This window comes from Oncorhynchus mykiss, chromosome 16 (assembly GCF_057628025.1).
Source record: "Oncorhynchus mykiss isolate SJ-2025 chromosome 16, ASM5762802v1, whole genome shotgun sequence".
Classification (NCBI taxonomy): Eukaryota; Metazoa; Chordata; class Actinopteri; order Salmoniformes; family Salmonidae; genus Oncorhynchus; species Oncorhynchus mykiss.
Genome location: NC_143037.1, coordinates 24,052,916 through 24,073,730, shown reverse-complemented (window position 1 = coordinate 24,073,730; position 20,815 = coordinate 24,052,916). Strand labels below are relative to the sequence as shown.

The 20,815-nt window shown below is 43.5% G+C and overlaps 2 protein-coding genes across 4 annotated transcripts in view; both read right to left on the bottom strand.

The window, feature by feature from the left end:
- The window catches only part of kcnh4b (potassium voltage-gated channel subfamily H member 4b), a 69,020-nt gene extending 66,504 nt beyond the window's left edge, over nt 1-2,516 (bottom strand). Inside the window, exon 1 of the mRNA XM_021565316.3 lies at nt 1,799-2,516. Within this exon, the coding sequence (XP_021420991.3) occupies nt 1,799-1,874 (76 nt within the window). The 5' untranslated portion in view covers nt 1,875-2,516. The remainder of the gene's footprint in view (nt 1-1,798) is intronic.
- A 7,944-nt stretch (nt 2,517-10,460) lies between these two features.
- Nucleotides 10,461-20,815, bottom strand: part of ghdc (GH3 domain containing) — a 30,401-nt gene continuing 20,046 nt past the window's right edge. For all 3 annotated transcript variants that reach the window (XM_021565314.3, XM_036946579.2, XM_021565313.3), the window contains exons 5-11: nt 20,655-20,774; nt 20,170-20,467; nt 12,827-13,022; nt 12,292-12,363; nt 12,013-12,146; nt 11,610-11,698; nt 10,461-11,310 (exon numbers count right to left, since the gene is read on the bottom strand). In XM_021565314.3, the coding sequence (XP_021420989.1) occupies nt 11,092-11,310; nt 11,610-11,698; nt 12,013-12,146; nt 12,292-12,363; nt 12,827-13,022; nt 20,170-20,467; nt 20,655-20,774 (1,128 nt within the window). In that variant the 3' untranslated portion in view covers nt 10,461-11,091. The remainder of the gene's footprint in view (nt 11,311-11,609; nt 11,699-12,012; nt 12,147-12,291; nt 12,364-12,826; nt 13,023-20,169; nt 20,468-20,654; nt 20,775-20,815) is intronic.

Here is a 20,815-nt window from a genome sequence, read left to right as displayed (position 1 = left end):
ATGAGCAGAATTACTGTCTTACCTCAATTAGTCATGAAATCTCTAGTTTGAAAGATACTATTTTCTGGAAGCTGTGCTTCACTCCATTCCATGTATTTTGTTATCCTGAAAAACTCCCCAGTCCTTAACAATTACAAGCATAAACACAACATGATGCAGCCAACATTATGCTTGAAAATATGGAGAGTGGTACTCAGTAATGTGTTGTATTGGATTTTCCCCAAACATAACACTTTGTATTCAGGACCAAAAGTGAATTGCTTTACCACATTTTTTGCAGTATTAATTTAGTGCCTTGTTGCAAACAGGATGCATGTTTAGGAATATTTTTTATTCTGTACAGACTTCCTTCTTTTCAGTCTGTCATTTAGGTTAGTATTGTGGAGTAACTACAATGTTGTTGATCCATCCTCAGTTATCTCCTATCACAGCCATTATAATCTATACCATAGGATTCATGGAGAAATCCCTGAGTGGTTTCCTTCCTCTTCAGCAACTGAATTAGGAAATATGCCTGTATATCTGTAGTGACTGGATTGCTACACCATCCAAAGTGTAATTAATAACTTCACCATGATCAAAGGGATATTCAATGTCTGCTGTTGTATAACCCATCTACCAATAGGGGCCCTTCTTTGCGAAGCATTGGAAAACCTCCCTGGTCTTTGTGGTTGAATCGGTGTTTGAAATTCACTGCTCGACTGAGGGACCTTACAGATAATTGTATGTGTGGGGTACAGAGATGAGGTAGTCATTCAAAAATCATCTTTAACACTCTTTTTGCACACAGAGTGAGTCCATGCAACTTATTATGTGACTTGTTAAGCACATTTTTACTGCTGAACGTGTTTAGGTTTGCCATGGCAAAGAGGTTGAATACTTATTGACTCAAGACATTTCCGCTTTTCATTTTTAATTAATTTGTAAAAGTAGAAAAAAAACATAATTCCACTTTAACTTTATGGGGTATATTTACCGGTAATCAATTTAAAATGTAGGCTGTAACACAACAACATGTGGAAAAAGTCAAGGGGTGTGAATACCCTCCGAAGACACTGTAGATTAAAGCCAAGATGTATGACTTTCAGTTTGTTGACAAATTGCCACACAGAAATACACAATAATGCGACATTATAAAAGCTCACACATCCTTATACCCAGTAAATAAAGCACATGATGACTTTAAATAAAGTGTGACAATACTACACCTACAATGTTTTTCTTCCATGCAACATGGCGTTTAAAGCATCATTTAGGCACAGAGGTCTACACACAGACAGTGTTTGTGGCACAGGTTATATGGGCGGCAGTGGAAGCACAGCGAAATAGTTCATCCATTCGTGTTTATACACTGTGCTTTGCAAAAAACAAATTCAAAATATAACACATGGAAGATCCCAAAACGTATTTTATAAGACAGAGAGAGAAACTCTTCATACACATTGTTTTCGGCCCTCCGAGATCAAAACGTGGTGTGTTTGCATCATTTTTGTTTTGGACTGAATAAATATTAACTTGTGAATCTATGATTTTTGCATTGATTGTTGCAGCAACTTGCTTGTGTTTTAACTTGTTTGCAGAGCCACAGTAAAGCACTTTGAGAGTCGCCATGTAATAAAAAGCACTATGCCAAAAAATCTATTGTTATTATTATTATTGTCACTTATGATTGTCTTCCAAAAGTGGACAGGTATGTTTTCAGTAGCGCTACAGTACTAGAGTACACTACGGTATGTTTCATTACATTACAGTACTATGGTATACTAGGACATACTACGGTATATTAGGGTGTACTCACGGGTGCCATCGAAGCGGGTGGCGATGGTGTCCAGAAAGGTATTCTGGGGGGCCAGGAGGCCCTTCATCACTGGCATGTTGGCCCTGATCTAAGGTCAGCAATGGGTCCCGCAATGATCACACCATCCCAGAGGCACCAGGGTGGTGGTGGGAGGGGGGGGGGGGGTCCGCTGAGGCCTCTCAGGGAGCACAGGTGGGTGCGGGGCCAGTCCGGCAGTATAGCGAGGGGAGAGAAGCACATCTAAAAGAGGCCACCGTGGTGGAGTCCATTCACGCAGAGTCCCAGTTGGGTCCCTCCACTCTGGTCTTAGGGTGGAGTCGGTGATCAGAATCAGTGTAGAAGTTCAGCCGGGTCCTGGCGCTTTTAGTGAGCAGCAAAGGTACGTAGAACGGTAGATCAGAAAAGGGATCAGGTTGGATGTTCAGGTGTTGTCGAGATCCAAAAGAGATCTGCTGTACTTGCTCCGGTGCGTCTCATCAGGTGCTGCTGCTCGCCCTCTCCCAAGCACCAGTCCAGAAGTTGTAGCCTAAGTCTTCCTGTTCAGTCCAATGTGGCTTCTGCTTACCACGGGAGAGAGAATCCACAACACGGCAAGGCATCTTTCTACCTCTCTCTTTCTTTGTGTGTCCCTCCCTTGTTCCCCCCCTCTCTCTCTGTTCTGCCGAGTTGCTGTGGCAGGCAGAGCAGTTACATCTTCGTAAGCCTTCTCACTCTGCCCCCCCCCCCCCCCCCCCCCACACACACACACACACTCTCTTTCTCTCTGCACTCCCTCTTTCATCCACTCCTGTGGTGGCTCAGCCAATGATATTCTTAGGTTTCACACGGCTGGCATTCTCTATAGAAACCTGGGCTCGTCTGGGGGGATGAAGAGGGGGGTGGGGGGGGGACTCCTCTAGGAGTGGGCGTTGACAGGACAATTCCAGCCTGTACTTCTGCTATCAACCCTCAGGTGTTGTCTACGTGTCTGACGCCTGGGGAAAGAGAGATTACCTGCTGGGAGATCAATAAAAGGCTATTGTATTCTATTTCACCATATTTTATTGGACTATTCTCCTATATTCTCCTATAGTGATGAGAGGCTGCTCTTGGACACATTTTGGAATCGATGAGAAAAATCCTTTTTATGCCTTTCAAGATTTTATGAATATGCGTAGTGCAGTTATGGGAATTACTGTATTATATTGCATCTTTTATGAGGCAGTGTAAACAAGTAAATCGTTTTGGAGGGGGCTTTTCGGGAAAAAAAAACTTTATTTAACCGTAACCATGGTTCCTCAATTTGTTAGTGTATCATCAGTGAGAGTAGTTCAGAATGCCATTCCTAGAATACCTGTTCCTTGTATGCCTCATCATCACTTGTATGATAATCTCATCTGTTCCCTCTTGCACCCACCCTGTCCTTCCAAGGAAATTGCCGGAAGGAAAGCCGCTGGAAAGGTATTAAAAGGATAAACCGGGAGATGTTTTATAATGAAGACTTGAAGCTAAGCACATACCTAACCGCAGATCTTAATTCACTCTGACTCATTGGTCAAACAGAATTCCCGCTAGAAAGTATAATAGCTTCTGAAGAGGATGCATTCTGAAAAGAATACCAAAACGGATCTTTTTCCCTGTAGCATCATTTTTGTTGTTGTATTAAACTAGAGTCTAGGGGTGTTATTATGGCATCTCATATGAATGAAGGGAAATGGAAAATTATACTGAACAAAAATAGATACGCAACATGTAACAATTTCAATGATTTTACTGAATTACAGTTCATATAAGGGAATCAGTCAATTGAAATAAATCCATTAGGCTCTAATCTATGGATTTCACATGACTGGGATGTGCACAGCCATGGGTGGGCCTGGCTCCCCAGTGGGTGGGCCTATGCCCTCCCAGGTCCACTGGGGAGCCAGGCCCAGCCAATCAGAATGAGTTTTTTTTCTACAAACAAAAATACTCCTCAGAAATACTCCTCCTCCATCAGCTGTCCGGGTGTCTGGTCTCAGACGATACCGCAGGTGAAGAAGTCGGATGTGGAGGTCCCGAGCTAGCGTGGTTACACTTGGTCTGCGGTTGTGAGGCTGGTTGGACATACTGCCAAATTCTCAAAAATCGTCTTATGGTAGAGAAATGAACATTACATTCTCTGGCAATACCTCTGGTGGACATTCCTGCCGTTAGCATGCCAACTGCATGCTCCCTTAAAACTTGAGACATCTGTGGCATTGTGTTGTTTGATAAAACTGCAAATTTTAGAGTGTGCTTTTATTGTCCCCAGCACAAGGTGCACCTGTGTAATGATCACACTGTTTAATCAACTTCTTGATATGCCACCTGTCAGGTGGATTATCTTGGCAAAGGATAAACGCTCACTAAAAGGGATGTGTGTATGGAACATTTTGGGCACCTTTTATTTCAGCTCATGAAACATGGGACCAACACTTTACATGTTGCGTTTATGTTTTTGTTCGGTATACTAGGAAGTTTGTACAGAATGATTTTGGGGACATTTGTGGAATCGACAGAAATCAAATTGACACGCCTCATTTTAAATATGAAAAGAGAAGTGTAAACAAAAGCTCATCATTCAGTATCTAACCATTTTCATCTTGTGGGGCACAACAAAAAAAACACTGGTTTACAGGTGTGTACTGCTTTATACAGTTACATGAATTTATATGAACCCTTTATGTTCAATTCGAACACCGTTTATGTTCCGGGTCAAATTCACCCGTACACAAAGAATATCAAGATCATAAATATATTATTTTAATATCCAAATATGTATTTTTTTCCAGTAGCTGAGAATGTCATCTTTCATATGCTCTCCTCCCTGAGATGATAGACCCAACTCTTCAACATTTAGAGCCAAATGTTTGATTGCTGTACCAAAGTCGTAAATCTAATTATGAATTTTTTTAGCCAAACTTCAGACCACTGTCCCTCGGCCTCTGAACATCACAGGGAAAACACACTCATTTCCCTGTGATCATCATGGATCTTTACTGCACAGAGAGCCATATCTCTAGCGCAAAGGTCACGGTCAAATTGCCTTCAGATCTGTGTTACTCAGCCTCTGAGCATCATATGGAAATCCATATCCGTTTGAATACACCCCAATATGCTCCTCCTCCTCAGCTCTACAGTATTTCTCTGTGGCACCGTGTTCAGAGCCGGGCTGGTCGAGGAAGACAAAGACGGACAGATACGGGAGACTGGAAGCGCAGGGCGCAGCACTAACTCATGTCAGACAGATGGGCTGAGCAGTAGGGGCATGGGGAGAGACCGGAGAGAGAAAGGGGAGAGACTGGAGAGAGCAGAGAGAGAAAGGGGAGAGACTGGAGAGAGCAGAGAGAGAGACTGGAGAGAGCAGAGAGAGAGACTGGAGAGAGCAGAGAGAGAGACTGGAGAGAGCAGAGAGAGACTGGAGAGAGAGACTGGAGAGAGAGACTGGAGAGAGAGACTGGAGAGAGAGACTGGAGAGAGAGAGAGAGAGAGAGAGAGAGAGAGAGAGAGAGAGAGAGAGAGAGAAAGGGCACAGTGCTGGCAGGGTGATGGATAGAAGTGTTCACCCTCGTGGTAAGAAGTCAGCGCGCTGGAACGAGACAGCAGGAACGGAAAGCTAAAGACACAGAAAATACAGAGAGAAAGAGATGAGTGGGGAAAGAAAGAAAGAGAGCGTGAGAGCACGATGAGGGACTAATCCGGAGAGAAACAGCTGTACTGTACTAGTTGTAGATATATAAATACAGCTCGGATAAGTAGGAAAATAACAACCCCCTCCGAGCTATTCGCTGTAATCCATTTTTAATGGGGCTTCATTGTCCTGCCTCCTTGTAGTGCATCCATTTCCTCTTGTCACAAATAAAGAGACCAATCCATTATAGATGCCCCACCACCACCACCCCACACCTATCTGTTCCTTCCTACCCCCAAAGGCTAACGCAGCGGGGTAGAGCCGGAGGTGAGACTATAACGATTGCCCATGCAGTTTCCCTTTCCACGACACTGGAGCTGTAGTGCCCTACTCCTATAGCCCTGTAGCAGGAGGGGGGGGGATAGGTTAACTCAGGTAAACGTGGAGTTAACTGTATGCTGTTGCTCTTTGGTCCCAGGCTCACCTATAGGTCTGTTTCAGTTAGGATCTCAGCTGTGGCTAGGTCGTTCAGTTGTATAGCTGCTACTACATAAATCATAGCACGTATGTCTCGGCAGCACGCATGCTTCCTACACATCAAGTCATCACTACTGGATCCTGTGGTCTCTACATAAGCCATTGAGAAATCTTTCAGGCCACCATTCGTAAAAACTACCCGCGGTTGTTCATGTTGAATAACCCAGTAATCTGAGCAGATGTGGTGAGCTGAGCTGTGTTTGAATCCTCTGGGCATGTGAGGGCTCTATAGACACACACACACACACACACACATTTTATACCAGCAGCCGCTATCAGATTAAACGTGTTAGAAAGTTAAGCAGGGGTTGAATATCTTGATCCGCTATGGCTGATATTCTTATACTCTATGTGATAAACACTGGCGTATTTATGCTTTCTTGAAGCCGTCTAAGGCAACAATCCTACATCCTACTGTAGTGGTGTTTGAACCTAATCTAAAAGACCTAATCTAAAGACATGCCATTGCAGTGCTGTATATTTTTTTGTTAAAAGATGCCACGCCGTCAAGCAGGTGACCTAACTGAGGTCACCGCTGGTAATCATAACAAAGGGCAAATCTCCACGGATCCAAATTTCAGTTACTGTAATATCCCATTGAGGTCAATACATGACAATGTGAAAATGTGATTTACCCCCAAATGGCTAAATGACAAAAGAGAGCATATGAAGAGTTTTGGCCAATGAAAAAGGAAAAGAGAACAACCATCACATAGACATGATATGGATTTTAACAACAAAACCAAATTATGATTTTTTTTTTTAAAGCTAACAAGATGAGCCTCTCGCTTCGTACTCTCCCTCCCCCTTAGTCAAATGCTTCAGAAAAGATTTTTGGACACTTTCAGATCGCCAACTTGGAAGGGTAGGAGTGATGAGGTCTTGATGAGGTAAATTTAGCTCACGTCATTTTCTCTTGGTTTGTCTAATCACAGAAAGAAGCCTGACCAGATTGAGAGCAGTGTCAAATCTCTGGCAAATTGGGACGTTTCTAAAAATACTAGCCCACTTTGAGCACAGAGGACGTGCAGGGCATGAGAACAAATTTAACAACATACTCTTCATTCAGAACCCAATACATTGCAGAGCTTTCAAGTTCCATTGTTATCGGGAAACCGGCCCAGGGTTGTTCAATTCCACTCGCCATTCTCACAATGGGCACTAGTGCCCTCTAGAGTCTAGAGAAGGGATGTTCAATGTTGACCTGGAGTGAAAACGCTTCTGTTTTTCATCCTTTCCTTCTAATAATGGACTAATTTAGAACTGAGACACCAGGTGAGTGCAATTAACTAACAGGCAGAAACAAAAAACATAAGTGGTTTGGCCTTCCGGGACCGACATTGAACAGCCCTGCTCTAGACTCTAGGGCAGGGTTTCCCAAACTCGGTCCTGGGGACCCCCGGGTGCACGTTTTGGTTTTTGCCATAGCACTACAAAGCTGATTCAAATAACCAACTCATCAAGCTTTGATTATTTGAACCAGCTGTGCAGTTCTAGGGCAAAAAACAAAACGTGTATCCAGGGTGGGCCCCGGGACCGAGTTTGGGAAACCCTGATCTCGGGCACCGGTGAGAGAATGGAATTGAACAGCCCCGGGCCTGGTTTCCTTATAATGAAGGATATTAGGCTTACGAGTGTTTTAATGATACATCTTTCCTACAACGGCCTAAAATGTAACATGCATTTCCCAAAACACCAGGCAGAAAGAATGTTAGCTAAGTGCATCGTTGGAGCATGTGTCAATACTGATCGGATTGAAAGAAAGGCAGCATTGCGCTCTGATAAGCTTTCTCCATTCAAATCTTACCTTATCATTATAATTATTACACAATACTGATGAGGATCAGATCCTAGAGAGATATGGCTGTAAATATTGAGGTGGCTTATTCTAATGCTTACCCTATAGTAATGCACTCAGATCAATTTGGCACGTCACTGCGCATGTTACACATCTCGATATTGAGGCATACATTATATATAATATGTACACACTACCAGTCAAACGTTTTAGAACACTTACTCATTTAAGTTTTTTTCTCATTTTTTCTACATTGTAGAATAATAGTGAAGACAACAAAACTATGAAATAACACGTATGGAATCATATAGTAACCAAAAAAAGTGTTAAATGAATCCAAAATATATTTGAGGAGATTTAAGATTCTTCAAATAGCCACCCTTTGCCTTGATCACAGCTTTGCAAGCTCTTGGCATTCTCTCAACCTGCTTCATGAGGTAGTCACCTGGAATGCATTTCAATTAACAGGTGTGCCTTGTTAAACGTTCATTTGTGGAATTTCTTTCCTTCTTAATGAATTTGAGACAAGCAGTTGTGTTTGATAAAAGACCAAGTACATATTATGGCAAGAACAGCTCAAATAAGCAAAGAGAAACGACGGTCCATCATTACTTTAAAACATGAAGGCCAGTCAATGTAGAAAATGTCAAGAACTTTTAAAGTTCCTTCAAGTGCAGTCGCAAAAACCATCAAGAGCTATGATGAAACTGGCTCTCATGAGTACCGCCACAGGAAAGGAAGACCCAGAGTTACCTCTGCTGCAGAGGATAAGTTCATTAGAGTTAACTGCACCTCAAATTGCAATCCAAATACATGCTTCACAGAGTTCAAGTAACAGACACATCTCAACATCAACTGTTCAGAAGAGACTGCGTGAATCAGGCCTCCAAAGTCAAATTGCTGCAAAGAAACCACTACTAAAAGGACACCAATAAGAAAAAAAGACTTGCTTGGGCCAAGAAACACGAGCAATGAACATTAGACCGGTGAAAATCTGTCCTTTGGTCTGATGAGTCCAAATTTGAGATTCTTGGTTCCAACCACAATGTCTTTGTGAAAAGCAGAGTAGGTGAACGGATGATCTCCGCATGTGTGGTTCCCACCGTGAAGCATGGAGAAGGAAGTGTGATGGTGGGTGGCTGTATTGCTGGGGTCACTGATATATTTACAATTCAAGGCACATTTAACCAGCATGCATACCACAGCATTCTGCAGCAATACTCCATCCCATCTGGTTTGTGCTTAGTGGGACCATCATTTGTTTTTCAACAGGACAATGACCCAAAACACACCTCCAGCACCTTACACAGCCTATTTGAACAAGAAGGAGAGTGATGGAGTGCTGCATCTGATGACCTGGCCTCCACAATCACCCGACCTCAACCCAATTGAGATGGTATGGGATGAGTTGGAACGCAGAGTGAAGGAAAAGCAGCCAACAAGTGCTCAACCCTTAAATAAGTAGGTGTGTCCAAACTTTTGACTGGCACTGTATATATATCACATACAAATAGAACTCAATTGACCAAACATTACATTTATTTCAATATGATTTAAATACTGTATAGGCCTAGATAGAGTATAGGCCTACTATATTTATTTTTTAATGCAGTCATCTTGGTTTACATTTTAAGCATCTGTTTATCATTCACTTGTTCAATTGCAAAGACTTGGCAACTGTATTTGTAGTCAACTTCGTTCCCAAGTTAACGACGGTCACAGAGAGACCGATAAACAGCTTGATTATATGTTTAGTGGAGCTCTTCTGTGTATAATGTGATGAGTAAGGGCAAAAAAAATATAATCTAACAAAGCACTTAGCTGTTGAGCCTGGTCTCATAGACTGGACGTAACATAGTAAAAGTAAATCCGTTTTATTTTGTTACATAAGCCAGGTGGTTACTTGAAGAAAAAAAACGGAAGTAGGGTGGTATAACGCAAACGTCTAGCAACCCACAGGTTTCGAATCACAGACGACTTCAGCAACTTTCATCTACTTACTACTTATTAGCTACTTTGCAACTACTTAGCATGTTAGCTAACCTTTCCCCTAATGCTTTTGGCTAACCCCTCCTCTAAACCTAATCCTTTTAGCTAACCCCTCCTCTAAACCTAATCCTTTTAGCTAACCACTCCTCTAAACCTAATCCTTTTAGCTAACCCTTCGACCTAACCTTAACTCCAAAACTTAACCCTAACCCCTAGCCTAGCTGACGTTAGCCAGCTAGCTAGAACTCATAACATATCATAAGTTCAGCAAATTCTTAACATATTGTACATTTAGCAAATTGTAATTTGTAACATCATACAAAATGGGTGATGGACATCCACAAATGAATACATATCATACGTAAGGTAACATATCATACTAAGTGGAGTGTCTCTGATTTACGTACAGAATAATGCGAAATGCTACTAGACCAGCTTGAGCTGTTCCACCAGTGGTCTGAAGCAGTCGGCAAATAACCAGCGTTTTCAAGTGCAACTTTACGAACTATGGTTTTGGTAAACAGTTTGGAGATTAAACAATGCTCCTACGAAGGTTCAAATGATGAAGTGAGCCTTAAGATGCTTTCGGGAAACCGGGCCCTGGTCTGGAGCACCCCTGGCCTCTAGCAAGATGGCCAAGGGGCAGCGCCACTCTCACTACTCATTGCCCTCGTTGTGGAGGTGTAAGACAGAGTAAGAACAGAATACACTATTACCACTTTTATTTGCAAATAGAAATCATTGTTGTACAAGACTGAATTTTGTCTGTAAATGTCAAGGTTCAAAGGGCAAAGTCAGTCCATGAAGTTGGACAAGATAGGGGCAAACAAAATGTAACATATTATAATGTCCATAAACATTGTGTGTAAAGTTTATCCAGCACAGGTTTAACTGTCCAAAAGAGTAAGAAAATCGTCTTCACTGAAGGAGTGGGCATTAGATGCCTGTGGATTTACAATCTGTTGTTCCATTATTGTCGAAAGACTTGAGTGATTTTTTGTCTAAGTCTGGAGGGAAAGATACTGATTTCCACCATGTCAGGGGTAGAGAATGTTGACAAGACAATCAGTTGAACTTAGTTTCTAACACATAGATAGATGTCCATTATAAGAAAGCAGAAGTCCTCATATGATTTTAAATACCCATGTCGCTGTAGCTGTTCAGTGGGTTACCAAACAATAGTTGTCATTTGTCATTTTCACAGATTGCCTGTCTCCTAAAATGACTATGTCAACAAATGACATTCACTTTCGTAGAGAATAATATTCCTCTCCACGGTTGCAGTGCACAACACACACGTCTCCATTTTCCGGTCGAGTTCACCTCCCATAATGCCGTTCAGATGGTCTTCCCTAACAAGAAGTCAGCGTACTCCTTTCTGCGTAGTACGCGGTGCATTTTGAACGTGTTGGGCGAGGTGTTGGAGAAGGCCATCATTTGTTTACGCAGTTCCTTGAATGCACCCTCTGCCACCATCTGCACTCTCATTGGTCCGATGCTGCCTTTGAACCGGAACGACTTGTAGACAGCCGAGTCCTCCTGGACACACTGGTCCAACTGGTGAACAGGTGCAGGTGGGGTGTGTGTATATTTTTGTTTGTATGTGTGTGTGAGCAAGCGAGAGGGTATTTTAGAGTATGTGTGAAAGAGAGGGAGTTAGAGATTGAGAAAGAGAAGAGGGGCAAAATAGAAGATATTTCAGGAGCAATATATTTTTCATTGTAACCACACAACCGAAACAAGTTATGGCATACGTTCTCCAGGAATTGGCATAAAACAGAAAGAAATGTACGCCAACTCATGTTGACAGGTACTGAAATGAAACAAGTGAAACTGAACACAAAATGTTTCCTTACCTTGTAGCGTTGCTCCTCTGTCAGGTTCCTCACCCCCTTTAGCTCCACAAACACTTGATAGTGAGGATCAGAACCTCCACAAGACTCTCCTGCAACAGATACATGATGATCAACCACTGCACAAATCAAGCTGGAGCCAACATACAATATGCCATATCTTCAATGGTCTAATCCCCCTATGAGTAAACATCCAATCATACGCTTCCAGTAAAACTTCACCCCAGCATCACTCTGGGGTGAAGTTTCCCCTAGGTACAGATCTAGGATCAGAATTCCCTCCCCCATTCCTAACTTTAACCATTAGAGGGGGGAAAAGCAATACTGACCTAAGATCAGTGTCTAGGAATAACTTCACCCTACACCAATTGGCACTACTACAAAAGCAAGTAGAGAGCCGTCTTACCCATTATGGCGCTCTCTGCGCAGCAGTAGTCAACTAGCTGAGCCCCGGGCCACTGGCTGATGGCTCGCTTCAGAGCCCCCAGAAACATCACCTCAGACACCTTCTCCCCCCGCACGCTCAGCATCTGACCCCGCCTACACACACAGGTCATGCACATAAACGAACACACACACAGAGGCACAAAAACCATCCCCTCAGCATCTATCCCCATCAGAACACAGGTATTCTCACAAACCCAAGTACGTACAGATAAGGTACACACCGGATGCAGTACTGTACCTGTATTGAAATTCGACAACTGGACACTGATTGTGGAAGCCAACCACTTTTACTATATCTCCCATACGATATCTATGAGACAAAAAAAAAAAAGAAGAGCTATCCCTGTCAAATCACATATCAGTCAACACAAATGCAGTGCTTGGAAAACAACAGGAGGAGCTTCAGTTAAAGGGATAGTTCACTCAAATTACAAAATGTTATATTTGTTTCCCTACCTTGTAAGCAGTCTATGGACAAGGACAGAGTGGAATCCACACGTTGTTTTTTACACTTAGCCACTGCAATTTTTTGCCAACTTTAGCATTTTTCAAACCAAAAACCAATAGAAGTCAATGTAGCCAATAATGACAAGTTTTAAATCTCATGCCCAAATCATCTTAAGGTCTCTGAAAGGGATTGTGACGTTGCTCAGTAACTTGGTTTGAAGTTACATTAAAGTCTGATTCTTCATAAAACGTAATGATTTTCCCAAGCAAAAATGTAAGTCTAAATACCTGATATTAGCATGTTTTAAAGTATAATGATGTTTTACCTGAAGAGTCCGGATGCGTTGGTGACGACCAGCTCATAGCTGTGTCCCTCCTGCACTTCCTCCATGAGAAGTGTGTGTTTCTCAGGCGTCTCCTGGTCCAAACTGGCCTCTGGGAGGAACTCACAGAACATGGAGCGAGGACACAGCAAGTACCTCCTCCGCTCCTCCTCAGGCCACAGGTTCACCCCAATCAGACCTGCAGGGGCACAGGGATGTTAACACAGAGACATAACGTAAGAGTGCAGGAACACAGAGACACATATAAAAAGAGACACAGATACACACGTGTAGTACCATCTAAATTATGTTCTATACTTGACTTGGTGCTCACCGGAGCTGAGCACTGGCACCTCAGATTTACTACTGCTTGAGCCCCTGCACCTCTTTAGCCGATTAGCTCAAAAGTATTGTGGAATTCCTGCACCTAAATATATTATTTATTTAACAAGGCAAGTCAGTTAAGAAAAAATTATTATTTACAATGCCGGCCTACCAAAAGGCCTTGTGCGGGGACGGGTTCTGAGATTAAAAAAATATAAATAAAATATATGACAAAACACAAATCACTACAACAGAGACAACACAACACTTCATAAAGAGAGACTTAAGACAACAACATAGCAAGGCAGCAACACAACATAAAAACAACATGGTAGCAATACAACACATGGTACAAAGATTATTGGGCAAAGTCAACAGCACAAAAGGTCAAGAAGGTAGAGACAACAATACATCATACAAAGCAGCCACAACTGTCAGTAAGAGTGTCCACGATCGAGTCTTCGAATGAAGAGGTTGAGATAAAACTGTCCAGTTTGAGTGTTTGTTGCAGCTCGTTCCAGTCGCTAGCTGCAGCGAACTGAAGAGAGGAGCGACTCAGGGATGTGTGTGTTTTTGGAATGTGACTGGCAGAACGGGTGTTGTATGTGGCGGATGAGGGCTGCAGTCGATATCTCAGATAGGGGGGAGTGAGGCCCAGGTAGGGGGTAGTAAGAGGGTTTTATAAATAAGCATAAAATCAAATTGAATTTTATTTGTCACATACACATGGTTAGCAGATGTTAAAACCTGTTAGGGCTAGGCAGAATACTGCCCCCTTTGGAGGAATTGCGTGCCCATAGTAAACTGAAGAAAAAAAAAAATCGGTCCAAAATTGCTAATATATGCATATAATAATTATTATTGGATAGAAAACACTCTAAAGCTTCTAAAACTGTCTGTAAGTATAGCAGAACTCACAGGGCAGGCAATCTCCCAAACTAGTTTTGGGATCATGAAAGTTGGGGCAACTTTGACGCCATCGCCCCCACCCTTCCCAACCAGCTATGGATCTGGAGACACGTTCTATGTCTTCCACTAGATGTCCTCATTCAGTACAGCATTTAATTGTTAAAATCCTGCGAGTTTTGACCCTTTGGGAGGGAATTGAGTGCGTGTCGGGAGAAAATATCTGTGCGTTAGGGCGCGAATTGGACACAGTCATTCCTTTGTTCCAGCTCGCCTGAGAAGAAGTAACATTGACCGGTTGAATTGAGAATTGTTTTGTACGTTTAGAACATCCTAAAGCTTGATTCTGCACTTAGTTTGACCAGTTTAGTCGACATATAATATGTCATTTTGAAGTTTTGATGCGCAACTTTTCGGGACCAGAGGAAATTTTGGGTGCATTTCAGCTGAAACTGCTAGCAGATGCTAATACAAAGACACACGACTTGAAACCAAACGATGTTTTGGGTAAGTATGACCCCTTCCACTACATTTTGAATGAAGACCATCAAAGGTAAGGGAATATTTATGTTGTAATTTTGTGTTTCTGTTGACTCCAACATAGCGGAGAAATATTGCTTATGTCTGAGCGCCGTCTCAGATTATTGAATAGTGAGCGATTTCTGTAACGTTAAAAAGAAATGTGACAAAGCGATTGCATTAAGAAGCAGTGTAACTATATGTAGAACATGTATATTTAGTCAAAGTTTATGATGTCTTTTTTTGTTATCTTGCGGCGCTATCTATAATTTCTCCGGACATTTTTGAGTATTTTCTGAACATGAATTCAATGTAAATGGACATTTATGGATATAAATGGCATATTATTGAAAAAAAAAATGTACTGTGTAACATGTCCTATTACTGTCATCTGATGAAGATTTTCAAAAGGTTAGTGAATGATTTATTTTTTAATCCTGCTTTTATAATTTTATATTTTCTGGGACAAAATGGCTGCCTCTTGTCTTTGTTTCGGTGGTGGTCTAATATAAATATGTGGTGTGTTTTCACCGTAAAACATTTAAAAAATCTGACATGCTGGGTAGATGAACAAGGTGTTTATCTTTCATTTGAGGTATTGGAATTGTTAATGTGTGGAGGTTAAATATTTCTAAGAATATTTTCGCATTGCCTGCGCCACGGTTTGAGCTGAACGGGAGGGGGGGGGGGGGGGGCGTTCCCTGAGACCTCGCTTTAACAGGTTGCGAGTGTAAAAATGCTTGTGCTTCTAGTTCTGATAGATTACTTGTTAGGTATTACTGCACTAACAATTCCCCCAACAACTGCCTAATACACACAAATCTAGAGGGGTGAATGAGAATATGTACATGTAAGTATATGGATGAGCAATGGTCAAGCGGCATAGGGAAGGAGCAATAGATGGTATAAAATACAGTATATACATGTGATATGAGTAATGTAAGATATGTAAAATGATTAAAGTGCCATTTTTTTTATAGTGCATTGTATAAAGTGACTAGTGATCAATTTATTAAAACTGGCCAGTGATTGGGTCTCAATGTAGGAGGCAGGCTCTCGGAGTTAGTGATTGCTGTTTAGCAGTCTGATGGCCTTGAGATAGAAGCTGTTTTCGCATTGCCTGCGCCACGGTTTGAGCTGAACGGGAGGGGGGGGGGGGGGGGCGTTCCCTGAGACCTCGCTTTAACAGGTTGCGAGTGTAAAAATGCTTGTGCTTCTAGTTCTGATAGATTACTTGTTAGGTATTACTGCACTAACAATTCCCCCAACAACTGCCTAATACACACAAATCTAGAGGGGTGAATGAGAATATGTACATGTAAGTATATGGATGAGCAATGGTCAAGCGGCATAGGGAAGGAGCAATAGATGGTATAAAATACAGTATATACATGTGATATGAGTAATGTAAGATATGTAAAATGATTAAAGTGCCATTTTTTTTATAGTGCATTGTATAAAGTGACTAGTGATCAATTTATTAAAACTGGCCAGTGATTGGGTCTCAATGTAGGAGGCAGGCTCTCGGAGTTAGTGATTGCTGTTTAGCAGTCTGATGGCCTTGAGATAGAAGCTGTTTTTCAGTCTCTCGGTCCCAGCTTTGATGCACCTGTACTGACCTCACCTTCTGGATGGTAGCGGTGTGAACAGGCAGTGGCTCGGGTGGTTGATGTTCTTGATTATCTTTATGGCCTTCCTGTGACATTGTGTGCTGTAGGTGTCATGGAGGGCAGGTAGTTTGCCCCTGGTGATGCATTGTGCAGACCACCACCCTCTGGAGAGCCTTGTGGTTGATGGCGGTGCAGTTGCCGTACCAGGCTGTGATACAGCCCGACAGGATGCTCTCGATTGTGCATCTGTGAAAGTTTGTCAGGGTTTTGGGTGACAAGCCAAATTTCTTCGGTCTCCTGATGTTGAAGAGGTGCTGTTGTGCCTTCTTCACCACACTGTCTGTGTGAGTGGACCATTTCAGTTTGTCTGTGATGTGCATGCTGAGGAACTTAAAACTTTCCACCTTCTCCACTGCTGTCCCTTCGATGTGGATAGGGGAGTGCTCCCTCTGCTGTTTCCTGAAGTCCATGATCACCACCTTTGTTTTGTTGAGCAAGAGGTTGTTTTCCTGACACCAGTGCCCTCACCTCCTCCCTGTAGGTTGTCTCGTCATTGTTGATAATCAAGCCCACTACTGTTGTGTTGTCTGCAAACTTGATGATTGAGTTTGTGGCCATGCACGCCTCCCAGTCGTGGGTGAACAGGGAGTACAGGAGGGGGCTGAGCACACACCCTTGTGGGGCCCCAGTGTTGAGGACCAGCGAAGTGGTGATGTTGTTTCCTACGTTCACCAACTGGGTCTGCCCGTCAGGAAGTCCAGGATCCAATTGTACAGGGCGGGTTGAGACCCAGGGCCTCCAGCTTGTTGATGAGCTTGGAGGGTACTATGGTGTTGAATGCTGAGCTGTAGTCAATGAACATTATTCTCACATAGGTATTCCTTATGTCCAGATGGGATAGGTCAGTGTGCAGTGTGATGGCGATTGCGTCGTCTGTGGACCTGTTGGGGCGTTGTGCAAACTGAAGTGGGTCTAGGGTGGCCGGAAAGGTGGAGGTGATGTGATTCTTGACTAGCCTCTCAAAGCACTTCATGATGACAGAAGTGACTGCTACGGGGCGGTAGGCATTTAGTTCAGTTATCTTTGACTTCTTGGGTACAGGAACAATGGTAGCCATCTTGGAGCATGTGGGGACAACAGACTGGGATAGGGAGCAATTTAATATGTCTGTAAGCACACCAGCCAGCTGGTCTGCGCATGCTTTGAGGATGCGGCTAGAGATGCCGTCTGGGCCAGCAGCCTTGCGAGGGTTAACACGTTTTACTCACGTCAGCCACGGAGAAGGAGAGGTGCAGTCCTTGTTAGCGGGCCGCGACAGTGGCACTGTATAATCCTCAAAGCAGGCACAGAAGGGGTTCAGTTTGTCTGGAAGCGTGATGTCGGTGTCCGTGACGTTGCTGGATTTCTTTATGTAGTCCGTGATTTCCTGTAGACCCTGCCACATGTGTCTCGAGTCTGAGCCATTGAATTTGCGACTCCACCTTGTCCCTGTACTGGCATTTCACTTGTTTGATTGCCTTGCGGAGGGAATAGCTACACTGTTTATATCGAGACGTATTCCCAGACCTCTTTCCATGGTTAAATGTGGTGGACCGCACTTTCAGTTTTGCGCGAATGCCGCCATCCATCCATGGTTTCTGGTTAGGGTAGGTTTAAATAGTCACAACATCTCCAATGCACTTCTTTATAAAACGCACTCACCGAGTCCGCGTATAAGTTGATGTTATTCTTTGAGGCTGACCGGAACAAATTCCAGTCCACGTAATCAAAACAATCTTGAAGCGTGGCTTCCAATTGGTCGGACCAGTGTTGAATGGTTCTTGTCACTGGTAGGTCCTGTTTGAGTTTCTGCCTATAAGACAGAAAGAGCAAAATGGCGTCATGGTCGAATTTGCAAAAGGGAGGGCGAGGGAGGGCTTTGTATGCATCGCGGAAGTTAGAGTAGCAGTGGTCGAGGGTATTACGCATGCATGTAGCGCAATCAATATGCTGGTAGAATTTAGGTAGACTTGTTCTCAAATTTGCTTTGTAAATCCCCAGCTACAATAAATGCAGCCTCAGGATGTATGGTTTCCAGTTTGCATATAGTCCAGTGAAGTTCCTTGATGGCCGTCTTGGTGTCTGCTTGAGGGGTAATGTACACAGCTGTGACTATAACTGACGAGAATTCTCTTGGTAGGTAAAATGGCTGGCACTTGATTGTAAGGAATTCTAGATCAGGTGAGCAGAAGGACTTGAGTTCTTGTATGTTGTTATGATTACACCATGAGCCATTAATCAAAAAGCATATACCCCCGCCCTTCCTTTTCCCAGAGAGGTGTTTATCTCTGTCGGTGCGATGCACGGGGAAGCCCGGTAGCTGAACCGATTCTAACAACATATCCCATGTTTTCGTGAAACAGAGCATGTTACAATCTCTGATGTCTCTGGAAGGCAACCCATGCTCGAATCTCATCTACCTTGTTGTCAAGAGACTGGACATTGGATATATACACTCGGGAGCGGTGTGCGATGTGCACGTCTATGGAGCCTGGCCAGGTGGCTGCTTCGTTTGCGGCATCATTGTTTTGGATCGCCAACTGGACTTCGCTCCATTGTCCTGGGTGGTGGTCCGAACAGAGGAACCGCTTTGGGAAAATCGTATTCTTGGTCGTAATGTTGGTAAGTTGACGTTGCTCTTATGTCCAATAGATCTTCCCATCTGTATGTAATAAGACTTAAGATTTCCTGGGGTAACTATGTAAGAAGAAATACATAAAAATAAAAAAATACTGCATTGTTTTCTAAGAACTCGAAGCGAGGCGACCATCTCTGTCGGCACCATGCTAGTAATCAACCAGTCTTGCGACGGGTATACAGAGGTGACCAGTTTACAGAGGAGTATAGAGTGCAGTGATGTGTCGTATAAGGAGCAAATCTAATGGCCGAATGGTAAAGAACATCGATCTGCTCGAGAGCACCCTTACCTGCCGATCTATAAATTATGTCTCCGTAATTTAGCATGGGTAGGATGGTCATCTGAATCAGGGTTAGTTTGGCAGCTGGGGTGAAAGAGTCTAGATTTAACTTTAGCCTGCAGCTTTGATATGTGCTCAGAGAAGGAGTGTACCATCTAGCCATACTCCCAAGTACTTGTATGAGATGACTACCTCAAGCTCTAAACCCTCAGAGATAGTACTCACACCTGTGGGGAGAGGGGCATTCTTCTTACCAAACCACATGACCTTTGTTTTGGAGGTGTTCAGAACAAGGTTAAGGGTAGAGAAAGCTTGTTGGACACTAAGAAAGTTTTGTTGTAGAGCAATTTAACACAAAATCCGGGGAGGGGCCAGCTGAGTATAAGACTGTATCATATGCATATAAATGGATGGCAGAGCTTCCTACGGCCTGAGCTATGTTGTTGATGTAAATTGAGAAGAGTGTGGTGCCTAGGATCGAGCCTTGGGGTACTCACTTGGTGACAGGCAGTGGCTGAGATAGCAGATTTTTCGACTTTATACACTGCACTCTTTGAGAGAGGTAGTTAGCAAACCAGGCGGAAAACCCCTCAGAGACACCAATACTCCTTAGCCGGCCCACAAGAACGGAATGGTCTACCGATATCAAAAGCTTTGGCCAAGTCAATAAAAATAGCAGCACAATATTGCTTAGAATCATGGGCAATGGTGACATCATTGATTACCTTTAAGGTTGCAGTGAAACATCCATAACCTGAGTGGAAACCAGATTGCATACCCAAGAGAATACTATAAAACAGTACTGGCACCCAAAATGAGTACCGGCACCTATTTAAGTCTAAATCAAGCACTGATTATGTTATGGTCTTTGCTATAATTTTGGCTTCAACCAACTAACACACTCGCATGAACACACATGCACATGGAAGAGGTAGACACACAGACAGGGCCACTGTTACATTGTCATTCTCAATAGATGAAGCCTGTATACTCTTGATGTCACAAGGTGATGAGTCTCCTGTGCACCCACCCTCAGTGGCGGCGTAGAAGGGTGAGTAGAAGGGAATCCCCTGGCAGTAGCGCTCCCGCAGCATCTCCCCATAGATCTGATTAGATCCAGAGTCCACAGCCAGCACCAGGTTGAGCTGGGGCCAGAGGCGCCGCACGATGCCCACAAAGCCCTGCTGGAAGTGGGTCCGGAGCTGGGTGGCGCGCTCCGGGTCTGGCTTCATCTGGCCCTCCAGGCTGGCCCTCACCCCTGGCTCCAGGGCCAGAGCAGGGCTGACTCGACCCAGCTTGATGTCCTCCACCAGCTCCTGCCAACGCTCCTTTGGGGGGGGGGGCGGACAGAAGATGGCATTATCAAATATAAATAATTACACAGTAATAAGAGTGCTGCAATGGAGGGTTATCCTATGTGCGCTTTACATAAGAGTATAACTATACAGTATTTACACAATATAGTAAACCAGCTTTCCCAATCCTGGCATGTGTGTTCATCTCTAGCTACAGTACCTGGAGGGCACTGAAGGCATAAAAGACAGTGGAGGCAAAGTTGGACTCCAGGGTGCCCACGCTGGGGTCTTTGAGGGCAAAGAGGAGGTGCAGGTAGAGGGTGTCTCTCTCACTGGGCACCTGGAAGGGAGGTTGGCACCATAATTATAGTAATATAGAAG